This window comes from Mobula hypostoma, chromosome 6 (assembly GCF_963921235.1).
Source record: "Mobula hypostoma chromosome 6, sMobHyp1.1, whole genome shotgun sequence".
Taxonomy (NCBI): domain Eukaryota; kingdom Metazoa; phylum Chordata; class Chondrichthyes; order Myliobatiformes; family Myliobatidae; genus Mobula; species Mobula hypostoma.
Genome location: NC_086102.1, coordinates 115,958,360 through 115,985,748, shown reverse-complemented (window position 1 = coordinate 115,985,748; position 27,389 = coordinate 115,958,360). Strand labels below are relative to the sequence as shown.

The following is a 27,389-nucleotide window of genomic DNA, read 5'->3' as shown; positions in this document are numbered from 1 at the left end:
TGCCTTTATTCCTTCTACCAAAGTGCATAACCACACCCTCTACACTATATTCTATCTGCCACTTCTTTGCTTATTCTCCTAACCTGTCAAAGTCCACCTGCAGATCCCCTGCTTCCTCTGCGTTACCTGCCCCTCCACCTATCGTAGTATCATCTGCAAACCCAGCCAGAAAGCCATTTATTCTATCATATAACATATAACCTGAAAAGAAACAGACTCCTGTGGAACATCGCTTGTCACCAACAACCAAACATAAAGGGGCCCCCTTTATTCCAATTCTTTGCCTCCTGCCAATCAGCCAATTTTCTATCCATGCTGGTATCTTTCCGGTAACACCATGTGGTCTTCTGAAAATCTAAGTAAACAATTTCCACTAACTCTCCTTTGTCTATCTTGCTTGCTCCCCCCACCCCCCAAAGAGTTCTAACAAATTTGTCAAGTAAGATTTCCCCTTAAGGAAACCATGCTGACTTTGGCCAACTTTATCATATGCCTCCAAGTACCTCAAAACCTCATCCTTACATCATCTCAACCACTAAAGTCAGGCAAACTGGCCTATAATTTTCTCTTTTCTGCCTTTCTCTCTTCTTAAAGACTGGAGTGACATTGCAATGTATTTATTTCATTGTTAAATCTTTGCACACAATGTAGTTTTAACATAAAATTCTGAAGGTTTGGAGACACATTTATAGCGCTGTCTACTGAACAGTAATTAATGTAACAGCAAAACTTGAAAAATAGCAACGAGTCTGTGTAGCAGTTTTAACTTTCTAAAGCACTTCACAGGTACATTTTCCCAAAAAATGGACACAACAAACGACTGTCACGGTACTTAGTTCCTAAACGGCAAATTATTGTAACATTATTCTTTAAATCTCAAGACAAAAGGAGTGGAAAATACTACTCTAATTGGGGAGAAGCTTGCAAATGGAGTGAGGCGAACCCACTAAAGTTTTGGGGCACAATCTGCTGTTCGGATGCAGAGGATTGCTAGTACTTGGGTATTCCCCTGTGGGTCCATCTGTCACTTTGAGGTAGGTCTAAAATCCGACAAAAAGTTGCTCAATACGTACACCATGACCTTGTGAGGTGCAACCACCAAGAATGCATAGGAATAGTCAAGCGTACAGGAATAGAAGCCATGGTTGATGGTTCAGCAGCGGTGGGAATCTGGGTTACGTGTTTTTCTTATTATTTGGAGCCTAAGATACACATGACAATGGTTAGTAGTCCACAAGCTGCGAATGAACAATAAGAGGCCCGAGCTCGTGAACTGCAGATATACGCTTGGTTAACGCCCCCACACGTCCGTAGACCCGCCCGCTTCTCACACCCACCTCTCGTAGGTTCTTTTCAAAGAGCCGGCACCGGTGCGGTTAGAAACGCCGGGTGGTGGAGGTTCCGGCCCGGGGGGTAAGAGCGAGGAGAAATTGCCGCGAATCCATTGGTACATCGGAGCTGCAAGGCCCCAGGCCTCCCGTTGCCGTGGGAACAAGAGCAGACGCGCAGGCGTAGTGTGTTCTGGTGGCGGCGGGATGGAGCAATCTTGCAGACTTTATCTCGATGTTACAGGCGCTGCGTGGAAATACGGACTCGCTCTGCGTTAGGTAATCTCGTTTCCTGCCGTGGTCAGTGAGCAGCCTCAGGACACGAAGCCTAGTGTAGAGCCGCAGCCGCTCTGCTGTGTGACGGCCCAGCGTTTTCCTTCCTTTTGTGGGCTGCATACAGCCTGCTGTGTTCTTTACGGACTTTAAGAATGTTTTAGACAGGAATATATACACACAATACACCCGATGTAGCCTCGTTAAGGTTATTAATAATTGCAGAAAAACATTATTTGTACGCAAACCCTTTTATAATAAGGGTAAAATGCCATTTTCTCTTCTAATTGCTTAAATTCACCTGCAAGTTCGCCTTTAGTAATGCAAATTTAAGAAAGGATGTGCTGGCGTTGGAGAGGCTCCAGAGGAGATTTACAAGAATAAACTTGGTAATGAAAGGGCCAATTTATTGGAAGAGATTGATAGTTCTGGAATGTGGAAGAATGAGGGGTGGGGGGAAAATCACATATAGAGCATTGAAAGGCCTGGATAGAGTGTATGTGGAGAAGGTGCTTCCAATAGTGGGAGTCGTGGACAGCAGGGCACAGCCTCAAAACAGAAGGACGTCCCTTGAGAACAGAGGAATTTCTTTACCCAGAGAGTGGTGAATCTAGAATTCACTGCCTTAGACTGTTGTGGAGGCCAAGCTATTGGAGATATATATATATAAGCAGAGATTGATAGCTTCTTGATTTGTAAGGACATCAAAAGTTATGGGGAGAAGGCAGGAGAATGGCTTTGAGAGGGACTATTAAACAGCCATGATCAAATGGTGGAGTAAACTCTACTGGTTGAATAGGTTAATTCTACTCCTTTGCCTTATTGTCAGCCTTTTAACCTACTCTAAGATCAATCTAATCCTTCCATATAACCCTCAATTTTCCTATCCTTGTTCCCTTCTAAGAATTTCTTAAATGCACCTAATGTATCTGCTTCTACCACCATCCTGGCAGGATGTTCCATGCACCTACTATTCTGTCAAGGTCTTACCTCTGACATCCCCGCCCCCTTATACTTTCCACCAATTACCTTAAAATTATGCTCCCTTGTGTTACCCATTTCTGCTCTGGGGGGAAAAAAGTCTCTCTGTATACCTTTTACGTTTTCTACACCTCTATCAAGTCACTCCTTTGCTCCAAAGAGAAAAGCCCTACTTTACACAACTTATCTTCATAAAACATGTCCTTTAGTCCAGGCAGAATCCTGGTCAATCTTCTTTGCACCCTCTCTAAAGATTCCATATTCTTCCTATAATAAGGTGACCAGAACTGAACACAATATTCCAAATGTGGGCTAATCAGGGTTTTATAGAGCTACAATATTACCTTGACTCAATCTTCTGACTAATGAAGGCCACCACACCGTACACCTTCTTAGCAACCCTATCAACTTGTGCAGCAACTTCGAGGGATCTGTGGACGTGGATCCCAAGATCCCTCTGTTCCTCCACACTGCTAAGCATCCTGCCATTAACCCTGTATTCTGCCGTAACAAATTTCACAGCATATGCTGGTGATATTAATTCTGATTCAAATTCGACCTTCCAAAGTGAATCACTTCACACTTTCCCAGGTTGAACTCTGTCTGCCACTTCTCAGCACAGCTCTTCATCCTGTCAATGTTCCGATACAACTCACAACAACCCTCTGCACTATCCACAACTCCACCAATCTTCATGTCATCTGCAAACTTACTAACCCTTCCACTTTTGTATCCAAGTCATTTATAAAAATCAGAGAGAGCAGGGGTCCCTGAACAGATGCCTCTAGAACAGCACTGGTCACAACCTCCAGGCGGATTGCTCTCCATCTGTACCACCTTCTGCCTTCTATGACCAAGCCAATTTTGTATCAACACAGCCAGGTTTCCCTGGTTGCCATGCCTTCTGACTTTCAGAATGGGCCAGTCATGAAGGAACCTTATCAAACACCTTACTAAAATCCATATACATCACCATCCACTGCTCTACCTTCACCAATGTGTTTTATCACACCCTCAAAGAATTCAATCAGACTTGTGAGGTATGACCTTCCTCTTACAAAGCTATGCTGACTATCCCTAATCAGATATGCTTCTCCAAATACTCGTAAATCCTGTCTCTAAGAATTCTGTCCAATAAATTTGTCTCCCACTGTTCTATAATTCCAGGTTTATCCTTACTCCCTTTTTTTGAACAAAGGAATAATATTTGTCACCTTCCAATCATCTGCTACTACTGTAGCCAGTAAGAACGCAAATATCATTGCCAAAGTCAAAGCAATCTCTTCCCTTGTTTCCATAGTAACCTGGGGTATATCCCATCTAGCACTGGGGACTTAGCTATGCTAATGTTTTTCAAAAGTTCCAGCATATCCTCTTTCTTAACATTGACATGTCTCAGCATATCAGCCTGTTTACACTGTTCTCATAAATGTCTCTCTTTTGGATGGGTACTGAAGCAAAGTATTCATTAAGGACCTCTCCTACCTCCTTTGACTCTGGGCACATTCCCTTCACTAACCGTGATCAGTCTTAAACTCACTGTGGCCATCCTTCTGTTTTTCATGTATGCATGGAACGCCTTGGGCTTTTCCTTAATCCTACTTGCCAAGGTCTTCTCATCCCCCTTCTAGCTCTCCTGTATCCATTCTTCAGCTCCTTCCTGGCTACCTTGTAACTCTAGAGCCCTGTTTAATCCTTGCTTCCTAAACCTTAAGTAAGCTTCTTCCTTCCTCTTGATTACATGTTCCTCATCTCTTGTCAACCATGGTTCCTTCAACTGCCTCAATACCCAGAACCCCATACAAGTACTTCCTAAGTAATGTCCATATTTCTGTTGTGCATTTCCTTAAGTACATCTGTTACAAATTTATGCTCCTCAGTTCCTGTCTAATAGCGTGACAATTTGTCTTTCCACAATTAAATACTTTCCTATACTATCTGCTCCTATCCCTCGCCAAGACAACAGTTAAAGTCAGGGAGTTGTCTCTGAATATTGTTACCGCAGTTAACTCTGATTGACCACATGCCTAAAATCAGCCTCCTTTTTGGAGAATATATGCAGGATTAGATGCTACATATGCACAGAAACAGGCTACTGGACAACTAGGCTCTGCCAGTACTTGGACCTCACTGGTGTCTTCAATCTTTCTTTGTTACCATAACCATCAAGAGTAACTTACTAATTTGCAAGTCGAGCCTCCCCTCAGAAAAATTAAGATTATTTAGAACACAGAAAATTATAGCACTGGCTAGGCGGTGTATATTAAATGTCGTCCTCCTGTGTATTATCCCTATCCCTCCATTCCCTTCATGTCCATGTGTAGATCTAAAAACCTCTTAAACTCCACCAAACTGCCTGCTTCCACCACTATCTCTGGTAACCCATTCCAGGTACGTACACACAAAGAAATTTGCTTCATGTCGCCTTTAAACTTTGCCCTTCTAGCCTTAAAAGTATGTCTCTGGTGCTTGACATTTTCACCCTACGGAAAAGATACTGACCGTCTACCCTATCTATGCCTGTCATACTTTTTTTAAAACCTCTATCAAGTCTCCCCTCAGCCTCAGCTCCAGGAAGAACAATCCAAGTTTGCCCAAACTTTCATTTTTTAGCTTCGTTCCTCTATTTCAGGCAGCATCCTGATGGACCTTTTCAGCATCCTCTCCACAGTCTCCGCATCCTTCCTCCAATAGGCTGAACAGAACTGCACACAATACTCCAAGTGAGGAGTGACTGAAGTTTTATGGAACTCCAGCATGACTTCCTTACTCTTGTATTCAGCACCCTGGCAAGCATGCCATACATCTTTACAGCCTTAACCTCTTTACAACCTACCAGACAAACTCAATGCCTTTTATGTTCAACTTGAAAGGGAGAATAAACCCACATCTATGAGGATCCCTGCAGCATTCGGTGCATTGTGAGCTCTATCTCAGAGGCTGACGCCAGGCTGTCTTTCAAGAGGGTGAACCCTTGCATGGTGACATGCCCCGATGGAATACATATTAGGGCTCTGCCAACCAACTGGTGGGGGTATTCAAAAACATCTCCAATTTCTCATTGCTATGGTCAGAAGTTCCCAGCTGCTTCAAAAGGGCAACAATTATACCAGTGCCCAAGAAGAGCAGCATGAGCTGCCTTAGTGACTATCATCCAGCAGCACTTACACCTACGGTGGTGAAGTGTTTGAGAGGCTGGCCATGGCTGGAATCAACACACGTCTCAGGAAGGACCTGGACCCACTGCAGTTTGCCTACCACCACAATAGGTCTACCAGAGATGCAATCTCAACAGCTTTGGATCACCTGGACAATGCAAATACCTATGTCAGGATGCTGTTTATTGACTATAGCTCAGCATTTAACTCCATCATTCCTACAGTCTTGATCGAAAAGCTACAGAATCTAGGCCTCTGTTCCTCCCTCTACACTGGATCCTGGACTTCCTACCCGAAGACCACAATCCGTGCAGATTGGAAGTAACATCTACACCTCACTGACGATCAACACTGGCACACCACAGGGGTGTGTGCTTAGCCCACTGCTCTACCCGCTCTACACCCATGATTGTGTAGCTAGGCATAGCTCAAACGCCAACTATAAATTTGCTGCTGATACAACCACTGTTGGCAGAATTTCAGATGGTGACGAAAGGGCGTACAGGAGCAAAATATATCAGTTATTTGAGTGGTGTCACAGCAGCAACCTTGCGCTCAACATCAGCAAGACCAAAGAGCTGATTGTGGATTTCAGGAAGGATAAGACAAGGGAACACAAACCAATCCTCATAGAGGGATCAGAAGTGGAGAGAGTGAGCAGCTTCAAATTCCTAGTTGTCAATATCTCTAAGGACCTAATCTGGACGCAACATATTGATGCAACTAAAAAGAAGGCAGGACAGTGGCTCTGTCATTAGGAGTTTGAGGAGATTTGATTTGTCAACTAAAACAATCAAACACTTCTACAAATGTACCATGGAGAGTATTCTGACTGGGTGCATCACTGTCTGGTATGGGGTTTGGGGGGAGGGGGCTACGGCACACAAGATCAAAGTAATTTGCAGAAACTTGTACCATTAGCTCCATCGTGGGTGTGTGTGTGTGTGTGTGTATATATGTATATACACACACACACATAAACACTGTAATTCACTTTTTTCCTCTTTATTTATCATGTGTTTTATTGTACTGCCACTGTATAGTTAATTCATGACATATGACAGTGATATTAAACCTGATTCTGATTCTTGCTTAGCCAAATTCAGTAAACTATCGATCTGGACACCAAGATCTCTCTGTACCTCAATGCTGTTAAGGGACCTACCATTAACTATATACAAACATTCCCATCTAATCTAGTCCCATTTGCCTGCATCTGGCCCATCTCCCTCTATCTTATTCATGTACCTGTACGAACTTCTGTCTGAGTTCTTTACTGGACAGAGAGCTGCTTTGTCTAGGTTTTCACAAGTGTTTAGATGTGAAAGGCCAAGTAATCTCTTGGTCTGCATTCAGAAGAAGCAAGACCAGGATGATGGACATGATGGGTGGCAGGAAGATAGGGTTCACAACAATGCAGCTCATGTGTTTTTTAATGTGTTTCTTCTCTTTCAAGTTAGACAAGAGATAGCAAGCTTATATTAACAGACACTTAGTGGTGATTTTATTAGGTTCATCTGTACACTTACTCGTTAATGCAAATATCTAATCAGCCAATCATGTGGCAGCAATTCAATGCATGAAATAATGTAGACATGGTCAATAGGTTCAGTTGGTGTTCAGACCAAACATTAGAATGGGGAAGAAATGTGATCTAAGTTATTTTGATCATGGAATGATTGTTGGTGCCAGAAGACATGTTTTGAGTATCTCAGCAACTGCTAATCTCCTGGGATTTTCACGCACAACAGTCTCAAGAGGGAGAATGGTGCGAAAACGAAAAACATCCAATGAGCGGCAGTTCTGAGGCTGAAAATGCCTTGTTAATGTGAGTTCAGAGGAGAATGGCTGGGCTGGCTCAAGCTGACGGAAAGGTGACAATTACCGAAATAACTGCCCGTTACAACAGAGAGCCTCTCTGAACGCACAATACATTGAACCTTGATGTGGAAACAGCAGCAGCTGCCAAAGACCACACCGGTCCATTCCTGATGTCACTTTATTAGGTACACTCCTATAGCTAATAAAGTGGCCACAGTGTATAATGCTGTACGTGGTCACTGATATTCATAGTCCAAGTATAGTTTTAGAGTGATAGTCTGACAGCAGGGGAGGGACTGGGAACGATGGGTGTCTCCATTCTTCTTTGCCCTTCTCTATGTTCCCCACAGCCCAAAATTAGTGTTCAATGTCACCTTTCGTCATCAGCATCAGAAGAGGCCTGAGGATGTATGTGTGTATTGCTGTAGAAGCATTCAAGTATACTTTACACTAATCATTTAATTGTGATTGTGATTACATTGTGGATGGCACGGTAGCACAATGCTATTACAACACCAGCCGCCCAGTTTCAATTTCGCTGCTGTCGGTAGGGAGTTTGTACGTTCTCCCCGTGACTGCGTGGCTTTCCTCTGGGTGCTCTGGCTTTCTCCTACATCCCAAAGACATATGGGTTAGTTGGTTTATTGATCACATAGGTGCAGCTGGGCAGCACAGTCTTGTTGGGCCAGAGGGGTCTGCTACCATGTCGTATCACTAAATAATAAAAATAATTATTTTGAACTTTTTTTTTACTGCGCCCGTGGCCTGTTCTTCATCAAGTTATGGTATTGTTTGCACTGTTGTAACTATATGTTATAATTATGTGGTTTTTGTTAGTTGTTCAGTCTTGGTCTGTCCTGTGTTTCTGTGATATCACACCGGAGAAATATTGTATCATTTCTTAATGCATGCATTACTAAATGACAATAAAAGAGGACTGCGTGTCCTCATAATCTAATCTAATTATTAAAAATAATAATTTCTGTTATATGGAAACATAGTACTGAATTTGTACATCGCAAAGTGCTACAGAAAAAATTAAGATGGTCAAGGTAGCCTTGAGGAACACTTCGTAGAATGCACTATGATACATTTCTTTAACAGCATGTTACTAAAGCTACGAGGGAAAAAGCTATCTAGGTTTGGTACTGAGCAAGAAGACAGGTAAAAATAATGATCTTGTAGTTAGGGACCATTTTGGAAAGAGTGATTAGATTATGATTATGATTGGGGGGTGTAATAGTTTGAAAACCAGTGTATTGTGCCTAAACAAGGGAGACTACAAAGAGAGGAGGGAGGAACTAGCTAGCGAGACTGGGAACACAAACTATATAGTAGGATGGTTGAGGAACAGTGGAAGACTTTCAAAGAGATTTTTCATGGTGCTCAACAAAAGGAAATAAAGGAAGGCCTTAGACTAAAAGCTCACACAGGCAAAGTCGCCAAGAGTATGTGGGAAACTGGAAGAAGGGGAAAAACTTTAAAAAAACGACTGAGAACCACTAGCACATATAAAATGCTGGAGGGCTCAGCAGTTCAGCCAGCATCTGTGGCAATAAATAAACAGTCGATGTTTCAGGTTGAGACCGGCCATCTGTAAGCAAGCAATAAGCAGAGGGAATATAAATTATGAAAGTAAACTAGAAAATAAACACTTTTATGATTATATAAAATGGAAATGGAGGCGAAAGTGAGTATAGGTCCCTTGCTAGATGAGAAGGGGGAGTTAATATTGGGGTAATGTGGAAATGGTCGAGGCCTTGAACAATTATTTTGTATCAGTCTTCACAGTGGAAGGCATGTCTAACAAGCTAAAGACAGATTTTATGGATGCGATGGAAGGCAAGTAATTTGATACAACTGATGTCACTGAAGAGGTAAACAATTGGGCCTAAAGGTAGACATGTTCCTGGCCCTGATGGGATTCATCCCAGGGTACTGAAAGAAATGGCAGAAGTTCGAGTACATGCATTTGTGATAATTTACCAAAATTTTCTGGATTCTGGGAAAGTCCTGATGAATTGAAGACGACAAGTGTCACACCACTGTTAGAAAAAATAGAATGTTGGCAAAAGGCAGATAACTATCGGCCAGTTAGCAACATCTGTAGTCAGGAAATTGCTTAAAACTATCATGAAGGAAGACATCTAGAGAGATGTGATTCCACCAGGCAGACACAAGATGGGTTTATGAAGGGCAGGTCCTGTTTGGCAAACTTATTCGAGTTCTTTGAGAATATAGTGAGTGTAGTGGATGGATGGGAATGGGTGGATGTTGTGTATTTGGATTTCTAGACTGTATTTGATAAGATGCTACATGAAAGATTTATCCATAATATAAGGATGCGTAGAGAGGAGGTTAATGTATTAACATGGATAAAGGATTAGTTAACTAATAGAAGGCAGAGGAATGAGATAAATTGATGTTTTTCTGGTTGGCAGTTAGTGGTGAGTGGAATACCACAGGGACTGGTGCTGGGCGTGCAACTTTTCTTGATATACATGAACAATTTGGAAGAGGGGGTCAAGCATAGTGTATCCAAGTTTGGTGATGACATTAAAATGAATGGCAAAGCAAATTGTGCAGAGGATGTGGAAAGTCTGCAGAGAGATATAGATAAGTTAAGTGGATGGGCAGATGGAGTACAATGTTAGTAAATGCAAGGTCATCCACTTTGGAAGGAATATAGAAGACCAGATTATTATTTAAATTGTGAAAGATTACCATATGCTGTTGTGCAGGGAGACTTGGGAGTGCTTGTGTATGAATTGTAAAAAAGTTGTTTTTCAAATGTAGCAGTTAATCAAGGCGGCAAATGGAATGTTCACCCTCATTGCTAGAGGGATTGAATTTAAGAGCAGGGAAGTTATGATACAACTGTACAGGGGACTGACAAGGACTTACTTGGAGAAATTGTAGAACGCTTCTCGTTTGCTGCCACTCTTTTTGGCCTAAGAATCAATGTCTCCAAAACCGAACTTCTGTACCAGCCTCCTCCTCTGTGTAGTCCCAGTGAGGCCCAACCACCAGTCATATCAGTCAATGGAGTAGCGCTGAAATGTTCTGACCCTTTCACATACTTAGGAAGCACTGTGACCAACACCAACTCATCAGATCTGGAAGTTGAGAGGAGAATTCAATCAGCTACAAAAGTCTTTGGTGCTTTGCAGAAGCGACTTTGGTCTCGCCATGACATTAAAATGGCAACCAAGGTCAAAGTGTATAACACAGCTGTTTTACCATCTCTGCTTTATTCAGCTGAAACACTGTATCAGAAGCACATCAAGAAATTGACCAAGATACAGCACAGGCATTTACGCCAAATATTACACATCCAGTGGCAAGAGAGGGTACCAGATGTGGAGGTGCCCAAACGTGCTGGGACAGTCAGTGTAGAATCGCTCATTACAGCTCCTCAGTTGCGTTGGACTGGTCATGTCAGAAGAATGAGCGATGATTGTTTACCCGAAGCTGTTTTCTCGGGCGAGCTACGTGAAGGAAAGAGGAAGCACGGTGGTCAAAAACTGCACTACAAAGACGTGCTCAAATGCCATATGAAGAACACCGATATGGATGTCAACACCTGGGAGAAAGATGCTTTGGACAGAGAAAGTTGGCACCGCATTGTCAAGAAGTCAATTCCAGCTATCGAAGAGAAAAGGCGGAAGAAATATGAAGCAGGTCATGAACGCAGACATTCGGTGCTAGACCAGTCAGATCACAACTGCAACCGATGTGGGAGATGGTGCCGATCCAATGCTGGTCTTGTGGCCCATAAACGTGCCTGCAGAGACTGAACTCCCAGCATAGTCAACATCGAAATCGATGGACAGCCGAAGAAGAAGACCTAGAGTCAGGGCCAGATAAACCTAGTAGTGAAAGCAGCATGTGCTATGGGTCCCGCATTTTCGAGGGCCCCGCCCACACTAAATGCTTGCAAGCTGCAGTCTGGTGAAATCGGCACCTTCTCACCGTATTCTCACGACTGTTAGAGCGAGTTTTGAGTTGACAATTCATTTACACTTAAATAAATGACTTCAGCCATCAGTCTTCTGTTCTTTGATAAAGTACTGTTGGTTGAGTTCATAACAATGCATTTCCTAAAAGCTGTGAACCCAGTTTCATTTGTAACAATGTATCTCTGGTGTGGCGCCTCTGAGACAAGAATGCTAAGTTTACAGGTAGTTGCGAAGACACTATATCTATGCTTTTTGGATATGAATTGTCCTCTATGTTAGCACATAACATACCAAATAATGTATTGTGGATTTTAACTTGCATTCCTAAAGGCCATGAATGCCAGCTTAGGCATACTGGCGCCAGTAGAATGAATTTAATCAAAAGATGTGAAAACTTCAAAGAATTGTCTGTACTTGTAACTATGTACTGTCCTTTGTGTTTAGCAAATAAATATCAAGCCTCAATTACAAGGCGGTTAGACCTGTTCTGCCAGGGGTCTCTGCCTGCTGTAACCTTGTTTTGTTGAATAAAGAAATTGCCTTGTACCTACCAGTAACGCAACACTCTGTGATTTCATCCACGCCACAACAACGACAATCTGGCAACGCTGTTGTTTTCATGTCGGGGGAGCTGCTTGCTGCATGGTGCAGTATGTGTGTGCAGGTGTCTGTTGGCTCCTTGCTGTGTCGTGGTATAAATGCTCATGCAAACCAAGGAAGGGGACATGAATCATACCTATCTAAAACAACGTGTGAGGAATTCATCAATCTGATTGGATCCAGCATACTGGATCACATTATCAGTGAAGTGAAGAAATACAAGTATTATTCTGTTTCATTGGATTCTACTCCAGATATATCTAATGTAGACCAGCTGACTTTGACTGTGTGCTATGTTTTGCCATCTGGACCAGTTGAAAGATTTGTGAAGTTTTTGGATATGGAAGGTCATGGTGCTGAACAGCTCGCTCAAAGTTTACTTGACTTTTTAAAGGAAAATGACATTGATATAAAAGACTGCCATGGTCAAAGTTATGACAATGCCAGCAACATGAGTGGCAAGTACAGTGGCTTACAAGCACGAATTAAAGAGCTGAATGAGTTTGCGGATTACATTCCATGTTTTGCACATTCACTAAATTTGGTTGGAAAATGTGCTGCTGAATGATGTCAAGCATTAATTTTCTTGCAATTTGTAGAAAGCCTGTACACATTCTTTTCTGCTTCTACTTATTGGTGGGATCTCCTTTCTGCTGCATTATCTGATGGTGGTGCTCATTTGCCCATTGTGAAAAGAATGTCAGATACCAGGTGGTCAGCTCGTGCAGATGCAACAAAAGCATTCTTACACAGCTTTTCTGCAATAAAACAAGTCTTGGATGACATTTCAAATAACAATGATCAGAAGGCAGAGTGTTGACAGCAGGCTCGTGGACTACTTTCAACCATGACGAAGTTGGAAACAGGAATAATGGTCATATTGTGGGATCAAGTATTACAGCATTTTCAAATGACCAGTGCTTCTTTGCAATCTTCTGGCCAAGACTTGAACACAGTTTGTGCACTCTATGAATCCTTGCATGGATATATTCAAGCTATGCAGTCTACTTTTTCAGACATTGAGCAAAAAGCCACGGATCTGACTAAATGTGAAGAATATCAACAGCAAACTCAAAGGAAACACAAGCAAAAACACGGCAACATGAAAGAACGAGTGAAAACACGGAATATAAAAGACAAAATTGAAGGGTCTATATTCAGTTCAGCTCAGTGTTCATTATTCAAAGCGGCTCAAAAACAGCAACAGAAAGAGCAGTGACCATAAACCAGAATAACACCTCATAATGTGAACTACAGTCCAATCCACAGACCATGTCGATTAAACCTTAATCTGGCACCATCCTCCGACAGCATCAAGGATACAGAGGTCATCCAAACGCGGGGGCCTTCCCTTGGGAGCAATGTTCACAGGCAGACACCTTCCTCTGGCAGAAGCAAGTGAGAGGCTGATAGACGCCACTGAACACAAGCTCACCTCGATGTTTTCAATTTTCCTCAACACTTTAATTAGCGAGATCGGTGAGAAATGGAATCGATCATGGTATCTGAGCCTCATGGCCTGGAGGTGGCTCACCTCTTGGAGCCTTCTCGGAGACAGCAAAGTGCCTGATTGTTCAATCACCTGAAAACACGCCATCAAACTTATAGACCACAGGGTCCAAAAGTACCAGACCCACATTTAAAAGGAAAAGGAAACATAAAAGAAGTGAAAGAAACAGTTTCATAGACCACCTGAATAATATCACTTGGGGTAGCGTTGTTTGCTGGTGCAGCCTTCTTCTGAATTGGGTAGGATTCAGCAGAGGTCAAATAGGTGAACCTGGCAGAAGGGAAAGGAACAGCTGACAAGTTTTAAGGGAAGCTTTTAAAAGTGATATCAAAAGCCCAGGGGCAGCATGTTCCTATCAGGATTAAGGGCAAACCTGCCAAGTTTAGAGAACCCAGGCTAACGAGACGATGAGGCTCTGCTCACGAAATAGAAGAAAGCCTACATTAGGTTTAAAAGGGCAGAGATGAGTGAATCCCTTGACGACAGTAAAAAAAATAAGAATACACTGAAGAGGGAAATCAGGAAACCAAAGATAGAGTCTGTCTGTCTGTCTGGGTACCATAGCCGACGCGGACTTTGGTGGCCATGGTTTTCCATATAGATCTATCTTTTGTTTTTTGGATGACTTCCATTTCCTCGATGTGTAGCTACCTGGCTATGTTTTTGATGTACGTAAGCCGAGGTCTTCCTCTAGGTTTGCTCCCCTCAATCTTTCCAGAGAGTATGAATTTTTCTAGTTCATCTTTCCGCATGTTGTGTCCTAGGAATCTGAGTTGTCTTTCTCTTATTGTTGGTATGAGTGATCGAACTGCTTGGGCTCTTCTGAGAACTTCTTCATTTGATGTGTGTGTGGTCCATGATATATTTAACATTCTCCTGTAGAACCATAATTCAGCTGCTTCTAGTCTCTCTTCCATTGCTGGAGAAATGGTCCAGCATTGACTTCCATAAGTCAGGATAGAATAAATGTAGCACTGCAGTATTCTGTTTTTAGTGTACGTGCTCATCTTTCTGTCTGTTAATATGGTCTTCATTTTTTGGAAAGCTTCTTTCGCCATTGCTATTCTGTATTTGATGTCTGTGTCGCACCTGCCGTTACTTGTTATTAGGCTGCCAAGATATTTGAATTTGTTGACTTGTTTGATGTTTGTATTTCCGATCTTGATCACACATTGTGGGATGTTTGTCTTTCTGGAGATGACCATGCTTTCTGTCTTCTTGGTGTTGATTGAGAGGCCTCTGCGATTACTTTCTGCTGCCACTATAGTGAATAGCTCTTGAAGTTTTGTTTCTGAGTCAGCTATTAGTACGATGTCATCAGCAGATCTGATGTTATTTATATTATGGCCTCCAATTATGAATCCTTTGATATCTTTGATACTTCTCAAGATATTTTCACTATACAGGTTGAATAAGTCTGGTGAAAAGACACAACCTTGCCTGACTCCTCTCATGATATTCACATACTCACTCACTTCTCCTTCTATTCTGATGGATGCTGTCTGGTTCCAGTATAAGTTTCTTAAGAAACGTATATCTTTCCCATCTATGTCAAGATCTTGAAGCATTTCCAGAAGATCTTGCTGTCTGACAGTGTCAAAAACTTTTGTATAGTCAATGAAACATAGTTAGATGTCTTTTTATACCTGGATGGCTCATTCACAGATCATTCGTAGCATGAAAATTGCATTTCTGGTTCCAGTGTTTTCCACAAAGCCGCATTGTTCTTTATTGATTTCTGGTTTTATACAGCGTCTTGCTCTCATCATGATTACTCTGAGAATAATGTTTGCCACATGGGTCATCAGACATATTGTACGATGTAACTCACATTCTGTTACTCGCTCTTTCTTTGGAAGTGTGATGAACACTGATTTACTTATGTCAGGTAGGGTTAAAGAAAATCCCAAGATGTTCTAATAATGAGTAAAAGAGTGGTTAGGAAGAGAGAAGATAAAAGGGTAGTTAGGAAGACAGAGGGTGGCAGCAGTGACAGGGGACTCTATAGTTAGGGGGTCAGACAGGCAATTCTGTGGACACACAGGAAAGAAGCACAGATGGCAGTTTGCCTCCCATGTGCCAGGGTCCAGGATGTTTCTGATCACATCCACGATACCCTGCAGTGGGAGAGAGAACAGCCACAGGTTGTGGTACATATTGGTACCAACGACGTAGGTAGGAAAAGGGAGGAGGTCCTGAAAGCAGACTACAGGGAGTTAGGAAAGAAGCTGAGAAGCGGGACCTCAAAGGTAGTAATCTCGGGATTACTGCCTGTGCCATGTGACAGTGAGTATAGGAATAGGATGAGATGGAGGATAAATGTGTGGCTGAGGGATTGGAGCAAGGGGCAGGGATTCAGATTTCTGGATCATTGGGACCTCTTCTGGGGCAGGTGTGACCTGTACAAAAAGGACGAGTTCCACTTGAATCTGAGGGGGACCAATATCCAGGCAGGAAGGTTTGCTGGGAGGTGGGAATCGAACTGAAGTGACAGAGGAAAGGGAGGTTGGCTCACAAATAGAGAAAGCTTGGAGACAGTGCGGAAGGGAGGATAGGCAGGTGATAGAGAAGGGACGCACTCAGTCCCATGGTTTGAGATGTGTCTATTTTAATGCAAGAAGTATCACGAATAAAGCGGATGAGCTTAGAGTGTGAATAAGCACTTGGAGCTCTGATGTTGTGGCCATTACAGAAACATGGATGGTGCAGGGGCAGGAATGGCTACTTCAAGTGCCAGGCTTTAGATGTTTCAGAAAGGATAGGGAGGGAGGCAAAAGAGGTGGGGGTGTGGCACTGTTGATCAGCAATAGTGTCACAGCTGCAGAAAAGGAGGAAGTCATGGAGGGGTTGTCTATGGAGACTCTGTGGGTGGAAGTCAGGAATAGGAAGGGAACTCTACTGGGTGTTTTTTATATAGACCACCCAAAAGTAACAGGGACATCAAGGAGCAGATAGGGAGACAGATTCTGGAAAGGAGTAATAATAACAGGGTTGTTGTGATGGGAGATTTTAATTTCCCATATATTGATTGGCATCTCCCTAGAGTAAGGGGTTTAGAAGGGGTAGAGTTTCTTAGCTGTGTTCAGGAAGGTTTCCTGACACAATATGTAGATAAGCTTACAAGAGGAGAGGCTGTACTTGTTCTGGTATTGGGAAGTGAACCTGGTCAGGTGTCAGGTCTCTCAGTGGGAGAGCATTTTGGAGATAGTGATCACAATTCTATCTCCATTACCATAGCATTGGAGAGGCATAGGAACAGACAAGTTAGGGAAATGTTTAATTGGAATAAGGGGAAATATGAGGCTATCAGGCATGAATTTGGAAGCATAAATTGGAAACAGATGTTCTCGGGGAAACATACGGAAGAAATGTGGCAAATGTCCAGGGGATATTTACATGGGGTTCTGAGTAGGTACGTTCAGGATACAAGATCCATGGTGTACAAAGGCTGTTGTAAATCTAGTCAAGAAGAAAAGAAGAGCTTACAAAAGGTTCAAAAAACTAGGTAATGATAGGAATCCAGAAGATTATAAGGCTAGCAGGAAGGAGCTTAAGAAAGAAATTAGGAGAGCCAGAAGGGGCCATAAGCAGGCATTGGTGGGCAGGATTAAGGAAAACCCCGAGAGATTCTACAAGTATGTGAAGAGCAAGAGGATAAGATGTGAGAGAATAGGACCAATCAAGTATGACAGTCAAAAAGTGTGTATGGAACTGGAGTAGCAGAGGTACTTAATGAATACTTTGCTTCAGTATTCACTTCGGAAAAGGATCTTGGCGATTGTAGGGATGACCTGCAGTGGACTGAAAAGCTTGAGAATGCAGATATTAAGGAAGAGGATCTGCTGAAGCTTTTGGAAAGCATCGTTGGATAAGTCACCGGGACTGGATGGGATGTACCCCAGGCTACTGTGGGAAGTGAGGGAGGAAATTACTGAGCCTCTAGCAATGAACTTTACATCATCAATGGGGATGGGAGAGGTTCCAGAGGATTGGAGGGTTGCGGATGTTGTTCCCTTATTCAAGAAAGGGAGTAGGGATAGCCCAGGAAATTATAGGCCAGTGAGTCTTACTTCAGTAGTTGGTAAATTGATGGAGAAGATCCTGGGAGGCAGGATTAATGAACATTTGGAGAGCCATAATATGATTAGGAATAGTCAGCATGGCTTTGTCAAAGGCATGTCGTGCCTTTGAGCCTGATTGAATTTTTTTGAGGGTGTGACTAAACACATTGATGAAGGTAGAGCCGTAGATGTAGTGTATATGGATTTCAGCAAGGCATTTGATAAGGTACCCCATACAAGGCTTATTGAGAAAGTGAGGAAGCATGGGATCCAAGGCGACATTGCTTTGTGGATCCAGAACTGGCTTGCCCACAGAAGGCAAAGAGTGGTTGTAGACAGGTCATATTCTGCATGGAGGCCAGTGACCAGTGGTGTGCCTCAGGGATCTGTTCTGGGACCCCTACTCTTTGTGATTCTTATAAATGACCTGGATGAGGAAGTAGAGGGATGGGTCAGTAAATTTGCTGATGACACAAAGGTTGGAGGTGTTGTGGATAGTGTGGAGGGCTGTCAGAGTTTACAGAAGGACATTGATAGGATGCAGAACTGGGCTGAGAAGTGACAGATGGAGTTCAACCCAGATAAGTGTGAGGAGGTTCATTTTGGTAGGTCAAATATGATGGCAGAATATAGCATTAATGGTAAGACTCTTGGCAGTGTGGAGGATCAGAGAGATCTTGGGGTCTGAGTCCATAGGACACTCAAAGCTGCTACGCAGGTTGACTCTGTGGTTAAGAAGGCATACGGTGCATTGGCCTTCATCAATCGTGGGATTGAGTTTAAGAGCCGAGAGGTAATGTTGCAGCGATATAGAACCCTGGTCAGACCCCACTTGGAGTACTGTGCTCCTCCATTGCGTTCCTTCCCCACCCCTTACTTCGCAGAAACGAGAGCAACCTGACTTTAAAGTCTCCGCCCTCACCTACTCTCAACTCTTCTCTGCCTCTCCCGGCACCCCAGTGGTAACAAGCAGATCGTCTCCCGTTATGTCTTCTCTACTCTGAACTAAAACGACATCTTTGCCAGCCGGTGCGTGATCGCAACTTTCCGTAATACTTATTTAAAATCCTAACCAACAAATCACCTGGGCTGCGGATATCCACCTTGTTCAGACCACAAATTTTAGTTTCGGGTAATCATTTTGGAATTGCACCAACGTTTAATCCCAGCTGTGTACATAACCACGTATTTTAATCACTTTCTCGGACAACTGTTTAACACAGGTTTAAACACACAACCGCTTAATCAATTCGTAGAGCAATTACACAGTATTTAACGAATTCAATCTGGGATGATAGCCCGCACAATGAAACCCTTTTTTATTGGGCATCTCTGGAGGAGCTCGTTAGCCCCTCGCTAACAGCCCCCGGAATCAGCGTTGAGAAAACCACCTTTCCCAGACCCCGTAAACACGAGAAAATCTACAGATGCTGGAAATTCAAGCAACACACACAAAATGCTGGTGAACGCAGCAGGCCAGGCAGCATCTATAGAAAGAAGTACAGTCGGCGTTTCGGGCCGAGACTCTTCGGCAGGATTAACTGAAAGAAGAGATCGTGAGAGATTTGAAACTGGGAGTGCGAGTGGAGATCCGAAATGATAGGAGAAGATAGGAGGGGAAGGGATGAAGCTAAGAGCTGGAAAGTTGATTGGCAAAAGGGATACAGAGTTGGGGAAGGGGTAGGATCATGGGACGGGAGGCCTAGGGAGAAAGGGAGGGGAGCCCAGAGGAAGATGGAGAGCAGGCAAGGAGTGATTGTGAGAGGGACAGAGAGAGAAGGAAAAAAAGGGGGGAATAAAAATAAATAAGGAATGGGGTAAGAAGGGGAGAGGGGCATTAACGGAAGTTAAATCAATGTCCATGCCATCAGGTTGGAGGCTACCCAGATGGAATATGAGGTGCTGTTCCTTCAACCTGAGTGTGGCTTCACCTTGACAGTAGATTCCCAGACTCTCTACATCTAGGGTAGATATGACTTGGGTCCTGCCAACCCTGTGAGGTTGGGATGTCTCACCCACATGAACCCCATTTTGTGTGAATACTGTGTAACTTACTGCTCCCATGCAATCGCCCGGCGGCAAGAAATAACAGACCGTACACTGCATGCAATCATAGAGAAAATATACTTATGAATGTTAACTTAACTGAACAGTTATTAAAGAAAACAAAAAAAGGGCCTGTCATGATTTAAAAAGTCAAACGTGCCCAGGTTGGAGCTTAAACCTTCGAAAAACCTTTGTGTCCAGTGTACTCATAGTGCCAATTCCTATTCACCAAAATCCGTGGTAGAACTCTTCGAAATGCCAACAGATAGAATTAAAGGAATATTGTAGTTGATCAAACTTTGTTCATAAACTCCAGTCTTTTGTAAAAATCGCACTGTTATGAATTATCTCTCACTTGCTCAAAGCCATTGACTTTGAACAGATACATTAAAGTGAACTGTTTATTCTTTGCATCACACAATTCTTCGATAATCCTTTATTCAGCTATAACTTTTTAATTGTTTATTGCCTTAATTAAAAATACTTTTATGAGACAAGTTGAATCAGTTGTTTTTCCTGAGAGATGGCAAAATTACAAGCTTCTTGGATAGGGTGAATCGTGGCTCTGGGATTTGCTTGATATTTGGATGTTTCTCGCTCACTCTTCGATTTACTTCAGTCAAAATTGAAAGCAGGTCATACTTTCTGTGAAGACAAAAAGTGCAAAATAACCTCAGTTATTTATTAGGCACACCTATACACCCACCCATTAATACAAATATCTAAACAGAAAATCATGTGGCACCAACTCAATGCATAATAGCATGGAGACATGGTCAAGAGATTCAGTTGTTGTTTAGATCAAACATCAGAATGGGGAAGAAATGTGATCTGAATATGACTTTAACCATGGAATGTTAGTGCCAGATAGGGTGGTTTGAATTTCTCAGCAACTGCTGATCTCCTGGGATTTTTATATACAATCTCTATAGTTTACAGAGAATGGTGTGTAAAACCAAAAAAAAATCCAATGAGCAGGAGTTTCATTAACACCTCGTTAATGAAAGAAAGACCAGACTGACAAAAAAGCAACAATGACTAAATAACCACATGTTACAACAGTGGTGAGCAGAAGTGCATCTCTGAATGCACAACACGTCAATGGGCTAAACAACAGCAGAAGACCACAAACTTACACACAGTAGCTACTTTATTAAGAGGAGGTACCACTGAGTGTATGTTGTAAGGCGAGTGAATATACTTGTGAGTTGTGAATGTTCTACTGGCTTGTGTTTTGAACCAATGGATTGTTATATTTTAATCAATTAGAAAGTATGGATCCAAAGCAAAATGCTGTAGGTGCTGAAAATCTGAAATAAAATCAGAATAATGTAAATACTCAGCAGGTCGGGGAACATCCTCATGGAAAGAATGCTTCATGGCACTCTGTAAGTCCTAGAATCTGAAATAACTTTTGGCCAGCTTTATGTCAAATAAAGCAGCAAGCCTGACAGCAAATGAAAAGGATGCTGCTGACCGACCTTGTGCCAAGCTAGGATAAGATGCTTCAATTAAAAAATAAAGCATTTCATCCTAGCTTGTTTCACCCAGAATATTTCAGCTCGTAGATTAATAATGGCCTCTTCGCCAAAGCAGATAATATTGAGTCTCAAAATCGAGTCCATAACTTAAGCAATGGGGAAAAAATAATACCGGAATACTCACTTGACGCAATATTCTTTTAAACAGTCACACAGAGTTTGAATGAACCAGGTCCCTTCAGCTGTCCTATATGAAAAACAATTAGGAACTGTAGACATTGAAATCAAAAAATCCCTATCTTCAGGGATTGATTGTGGAGATGCATCTGTTTCTAGGTCAGAGTTGCTGCTGACGATGAAGCAAGCTTTTTGCGAACTTTTGCCTTGACAAGCTTGAATGATGAAGATCTTGGGTTTTTTCAGTAGTGAGGGGCACTGAGAGCCTGAAAATAAGTTTCTCATGTCTGTGATCTGAAGATGTTCTCCATCAATTCCCACAACTACATCCTTCTCACCATGTGAGAGGATGCAACACACAAAACAATCCATTTTGTCATGATCGTATTTACTATATTCTTCCAATTTTTTCAGCATTTCGTCTGCAGTCATGTTATTGAACCTGTGAACTCGAAACCCCAACCATGTAAACACTTCTTCCAGTCTCTCTGTAAAGAAAAAATATAAAACACATCCATAATTCTAGGCAGTCTCTGGAGTAGGTTACATGGCCAAAGGGCCAGTAATGTGCTGTAAATTTCTATGTTCTATGTTCATAATTTTTATTAGAGAATTGGAGTTTTTAACTCCCAATATTTCTACTCCCTTTCTGACCTTCACTAACTCTTTTAGCTTGGTATTCTTCATATTCTCTCGTCACTTCCAGTGGTTAATAATTTTAAGTCGGGAGTAATATATTTATTTGCTATCTGTGTTGGCTCTTAACAGGAAGTACATACACTCAGTGGCCACTTTATTAGGCACACCAGTACACCTGCTCATTAATGCAAGTATCTAATAATGTGGCAGCAACTCAATGCATAAAAGCATGCAGACATGGTCAAGGAGTTCAGTTATTGTTCAGATTAAACATCAGAATGGGGAAGAAATGTGATCTAAGTGACTTTAACCGTGGAATGATTGTTGGTGCCAGGTGGGGTGGTTTGAGGATCTCAGAAACTACTGACCTTCTGGGATTATCCTGCACAACTGTCCCTAGGGTTTACAGAGAAAAATGCAAAAAACCAAAACTATCCAGTGAGCAGCAGTTTTATGAGCAACAACGAATTGTTAATGAGAGAGATCAGAGGAGAATGGCCAGACTGATTCAAGCTGACAGGAAGGTGATAGTAACTCAAATAACCACACATTACAATAGTGGTGTGCAGAAGAGCATCTCTGACTGCACAACATGAGAAACCTTGAAGTGGATGGGCTCCAGCAGCAGAAGACCAGAGCTGGTTCCACTCCTGTACCTAATAGAGAGGCCACTGAATGTATACAGTGTCTTTTTAAAGAAAAAAGTTAAACCACTTTGTTTTTAACACAACATACAGAAGAATCATCTTGACAAATGCAAGCAATTTTGGGGTAAACTACCCACATTTACTCATATAAATGCATGCAGGTCTAGGATATCAGACCCAGATGTATGTGAATATGGAAGCTGTAAACCTCATGTTCATGAAAACAAATTTAGGACACAATCTACTATGAACTCTGTATAGAATCCAGCAGTGAATCAAAAGACACCCTAGTACTTATTCCTTTGCCTCTTTGGAATGCTTCATAAATTGGCATTTAAGTCCTGTGCAAGGCCATTCTAATCTTTGTGTCATTCTCTACTTCAGATTTCTGCTGCTTATCTTGCTCTTCAACATGGCAGAAGATCGGCAAGTTGTTGTTTTTAAATTGTGACTTTAGAGCTGCAAGCAAGAGTGGTGAGTCAAGTTTCAAAATTTTTTACTTGCAGCAGTGTTTTTAGTGATTTTATATTTTTCTTGAAAGAAATTCAACTGCTTTAATATTTTTGAAAACATCTAGATATCATTGACAAACATAAAAGATGGGGAAGGCATTACAGATAATTTATTTGGTAGGGATGAGTTTTCTCTAAAAAGACTGAAACTGAAAATTAGTAAACTAGAAGTGGAAATATCCTAAAATAGATTTGTAGTGGTTTTCTGGGAGATGGGAGTCCATAAATGATTCATTTTTGAAGGTCCTTAGTTTAATTTGTTTATTCTGGATGAAATTAATCACCACTTAAAACTGGGTTAATCAATCAAAGTCAGAATTAATTATTTAACAGATAGTTTTAGACTAATTTGAAATTGGAATTGTTTTACTGAGGTACAGTGAAATGTTTTCTTATGTATTGTTCATATAGATAAAATAACTATACAGTGAATTGAAAGGTAAAACAATAGCAGATTGTAGAATAAACACCTACAGAGAAAATACACTGCAAGTAGACAAATAAGGTGCAAGATCATAATGAGATAGGCAGTGAGGTCAAAAATCCATCTTGTCATACTAGGGAACTCTTACAACAATGGGTAAAAGTTGTCCTTGAGTCTGATGGCATGTGCTTTTAGGCTGTTATATATCTTCAGCCCGATGGGAGAGGGGAGAACAGGGAATGACTGGAGTGGGTGGAGTCATTGATGATGCTGGCTCTTTAATTGAGGCAGCGAGAAGTACAGACAGAGTCCATGGAAAGGAGGCAAGTTTCTGTGATGTGCTGAGCTGTGTCGACAACTCACAGTAGTTTCTAGTGGTCACAGGCAAAGCAGTTGCCATACCAAGCCATGATGCATCCATAGGATCCTTTTAATGATGAATAAGTAATAATTAATAAAGGTTGACGGGGTCATGCCAAATTTCTTTGGCGTCTTGATGAAGGGTATCTTGGCATCTTGGCCATGGTGTCAACATGGTTGGAGAACAGGTGATGTTGACTCTGAGGAACTTGAAGCTCTCAACCCTCTCAACCTCAGCACCATGGATAAAGACAGGAGCATATGCACTGCACAGGTTCCTGAAGTCAATGACTGACCCTTTTGTTTTGCTGATTCATTGGTTTTTTGGTTAAGGAGCAGAAAGGATTGATGAAAATTGTGCATTTTGTACCTTGTACATGAGGATTTCAAATGGTGCACAGATACAAAATTGGGTAAGGATCAGAAGAAACCAGAGAAAGGAAATGTCCTTCGGCTGTAATTCCGATGTCTGTAGGTGTCACAAAACTCAGAAATGTGTAAAATCAGTGAGCAGGCAGATGACAAAGTTAAGAAGATATGGACTAATGATGGGTGTAAACTGTTAATTGGTGAAAATGTCCACAAACTTGGAAAGGAAGAATGAGGAGACACCATAGTGCATTTTAAAATTAGAATATAAGTAGAGTAGGAATCTGAATAAAAATAGGATGCTAGAAAATACGCTTAACTCTGCAGGAACCATGTTCACACAAAAACATGACACTAGTTACAGCCTTGCAGTCCCTACCACAAATAGGCAAGAGGTCAATCAGAATGATTTTAAGTTTACCTGCATCACAATCTGTCCCATTTCTATCCGTGTAGTTTATCCCATCAAAATTTTTATTGTTTAATATTAAACAAATTCCAAGTGGTGTACTGTCCATTTTATATTCTTCAATAGGCTGTTGAAACAATTAACTCGATATGAAAAACAATCCAGGCAATATGACAGCCTTACCCTTTTCAAACCTAGCCTCTCATCTAAGTTAAATTCATCTATTGAGTAATGAAAAGAATCCCATTCCAAGTGAATTTGGCAAGAAAAAAAACTTAATTGACCAACAATAATTGATGAAAACAAGAAAATCTGCAAACACTCAGCACACCAAGTTAGCATTTGTGGAAACAGATAGAGGTAATATTTTCCTGACTCAAAACATGATGTAGTTTTTCTTTCCATGGTTGCTGTTTGACTGACTGAATACTGATGGCATTTTCTCATTTTCTGTCTTGCCAGAGAGATCCTATTATTGGATATTAATAATATCCAATTATTATAGGAGCACTTTCATAGGAAAGCAGCATTCATCATCAGGGATGCCCAACACCCAGATCATGTTGCCTTGTCGCTGCTGACATCAGTAAGAAGGTACCAGAGCCTCAGGACCCACACCACCAGTCTCAGGAGCAATTATTACCCCTCAACCATCAGGCTCTTGAACAAGAGGGGTAAATTCATTCAACTTCACTTGCCCCATTACTGAACTGTTTCCACAACCTATGGACTCACTTTCAAGGACACTTCATCTCGTGCTTTTGATGTTTATTGCTTATTTATTATTATTATTATTTCTCTTTCTTTTTGTATTTGCACAGTTTGTTGTCTTTTGCACATTGGTTGTTTGTCTGCCCTATTGGGTGTGGTCTTGCACTGATTCTATTTTGTCTCTTGGATTTACTGTGAATGCCCGTAAGAACACGAAACTCAGGTTGTATATGGTGACGTATATGTACTTTGAGAATAAATTTACTTTGAACTTTATTACTTTGAACCTAGAATCTTGTGTACAGGTCTGTCTGGTCTCCCTACGCAAGGATGGATGTACTTGTAACAGAAGAATGCAGCAAAGGTTCCTGAGGGGCAAGCGTAGAGGGCTTGTCGTATGAAGACCGATTTAGCAGATTAAGTATGTAACTCATTACTTTAGGAAACTATGAGGTGATATCTTTGAAATGTATAATATTCTTATAGGGTTTGACAGGGCATAATGGGTGTTTATGTTTCTTCTGCCTGGGATGTACAAAGCCAGGCTTCACAGTCTTAAAACAAGAGATCATCAATTCAAGACAGATATTATAAGAAATGTCTTCATCTAGTGGTGATTACTCCTTAGAATTCTCTGTTCAAGAGGGTCGTGAAGTATATTTAAGGCAAAGAATGGTAATTCTTTTGAATTTTAAAGGATATGAGGTCAGTGAAGGAAAGCAGTGCTGAGGTGAGGTAAGACCCCAAGACATAGGAAAAGAATTAGAGCATTCAGCCCTTGAGTCCACTCCACCATTCCTTCATGCCTGATTTACTATCCCTATCAACTCCATTCTCCTACCTTCTTCCCGTAACTTTTGACATCCTTACCAGTGAAGTACTTATCAACCTTCACTTTAAATATACTCACTGACTTGGCTTTCACAAGCCTGCTTGTCCGTAGTAATGAATTCCACAAATTCAGAAATTCCTCCTCATCCCTGTTCTAAAAGACGTCCTAATCTGAGGCTGTGCCCTCTAATCCTAGACTCTGCCACTACTGGAAACATTCTCTCCAGGTCTACTCTATCTAGGCCTTTCAATGTATAATAGGGTTCAATGAGATCTCCTCTCGTTCTTCTAAACGCAGCAAGTACAGATCCAGAGCCTCAAACGCTCCTCATACGTAAATCCTTTCATTCTCAGGATCATTCTTGTGATCCTCCTCTGGGCTCTCTCCTATGCTAGTACTGTATATCCTTTCTGATAAAGGGTCCAAAACAGCTCTCAATTCTCCAAGTGTGGTCTTCATAATGTCTCTTTGAAGCAGTAGGAATCTCAGGGTCAGACAAGGCGGCACAGGAGCATAGTGGTTAGCATAATGCTTTACAGTACTGTACCAGTGACCGGGGTTCATTTCCCTGTGACCGCATGGGTTTCCTCTGGGTGCTCCAGTTTCCGCCCACAGTCCAAAGACATGCCTGTTGGTAGGTTAATTGGTCATTGTAAATTGTCCTATGATTAGGCTACGATTAAATCAGGGGATTGCTAGGCTTGAAGTGCCAGAAGGGGCTCAATAAGTAAGTTAAGATTTTTTTGAATGGGGGTGGGCACAAGGGATCAAGTGACTTATTCATGCAGCTATTTATGTTCTAGTATTTCTTGCTAAGTGTTAATTGAGCTGACATTTATTCTACACCTTGCATAAATTGACCCAGAGCTAGTCAAGAATGCTGTTAACAGAACTAATAAATGATTTTGACCTCAACTTATAAAGGAATAGATTTAAAGAATTTAACATTGAAAAATCATTGATTAAATTGAACTAGAGTATTGAAACTCAGGAATTTTCAAACTCCTTTCAGTGGATTAAAAATATATAATGCTTGTAATGTTGAAATGCTGCAGCAATTTTACAATTAGCAAGATTGCATGAATCACGGT

General features: G+C 41.7%; 2 protein-coding genes and 1 long non-coding RNA gene across 3 annotated transcripts in view; 1 reads left to right on the top strand and 2 right to left on the bottom strand.

Moving 5' to 3' along the window:
- The window catches only part of LOC134348335 (sentrin-specific protease 2-like), an 84,710-nt gene extending 83,204 nt beyond the window's left edge, over positions 1 to 1,506 (bottom strand). Inside the window, exon 1 of the mRNA XM_063051529.1 lies at positions 1,338 to 1,506. Within this exon, the coding sequence (XP_062907599.1) occupies positions 1,338 to 1,453 (116 nt within the window). The 5' untranslated portion in view covers positions 1,454 to 1,506. The remainder of the gene's footprint in view (positions 1 to 1,337) is intronic.
- Positions 1,507 to 1,518: 12 nt separating this feature from the next.
- On the top strand, positions 1,519 to 25,695 carry LOC134348334 (uncharacterized). The gene is made up of 3 exons (XR_010018395.1): positions 1,519 to 1,607; positions 23,066 to 23,155; positions 25,218 to 25,695. It is a non-coding gene; the product is annotated as an uncharacterized LOC134348334 (long non-coding RNA).
- The window catches only part of LOC134348333 (caspase-8-like), a 61,863-nt gene continuing 53,348 nt past the window's right edge, over positions 18,875 to 27,389 (bottom strand). Inside the window, exons 9-11 of the mRNA XM_063051528.1 lie at positions 24,768 to 24,882; positions 21,403 to 21,883; positions 18,875 to 20,382 (exon numbers count right to left, since the gene is read on the bottom strand). Coding sequence (XP_062907598.1) covers positions 20,241 to 20,382; positions 21,403 to 21,883; positions 24,768 to 24,882 — 738 coding nt within the window. The 3' untranslated portion in view covers positions 18,875 to 20,240. The remainder of the gene's footprint in view (positions 20,383 to 21,402; positions 21,884 to 24,767; positions 24,883 to 27,389) is intronic.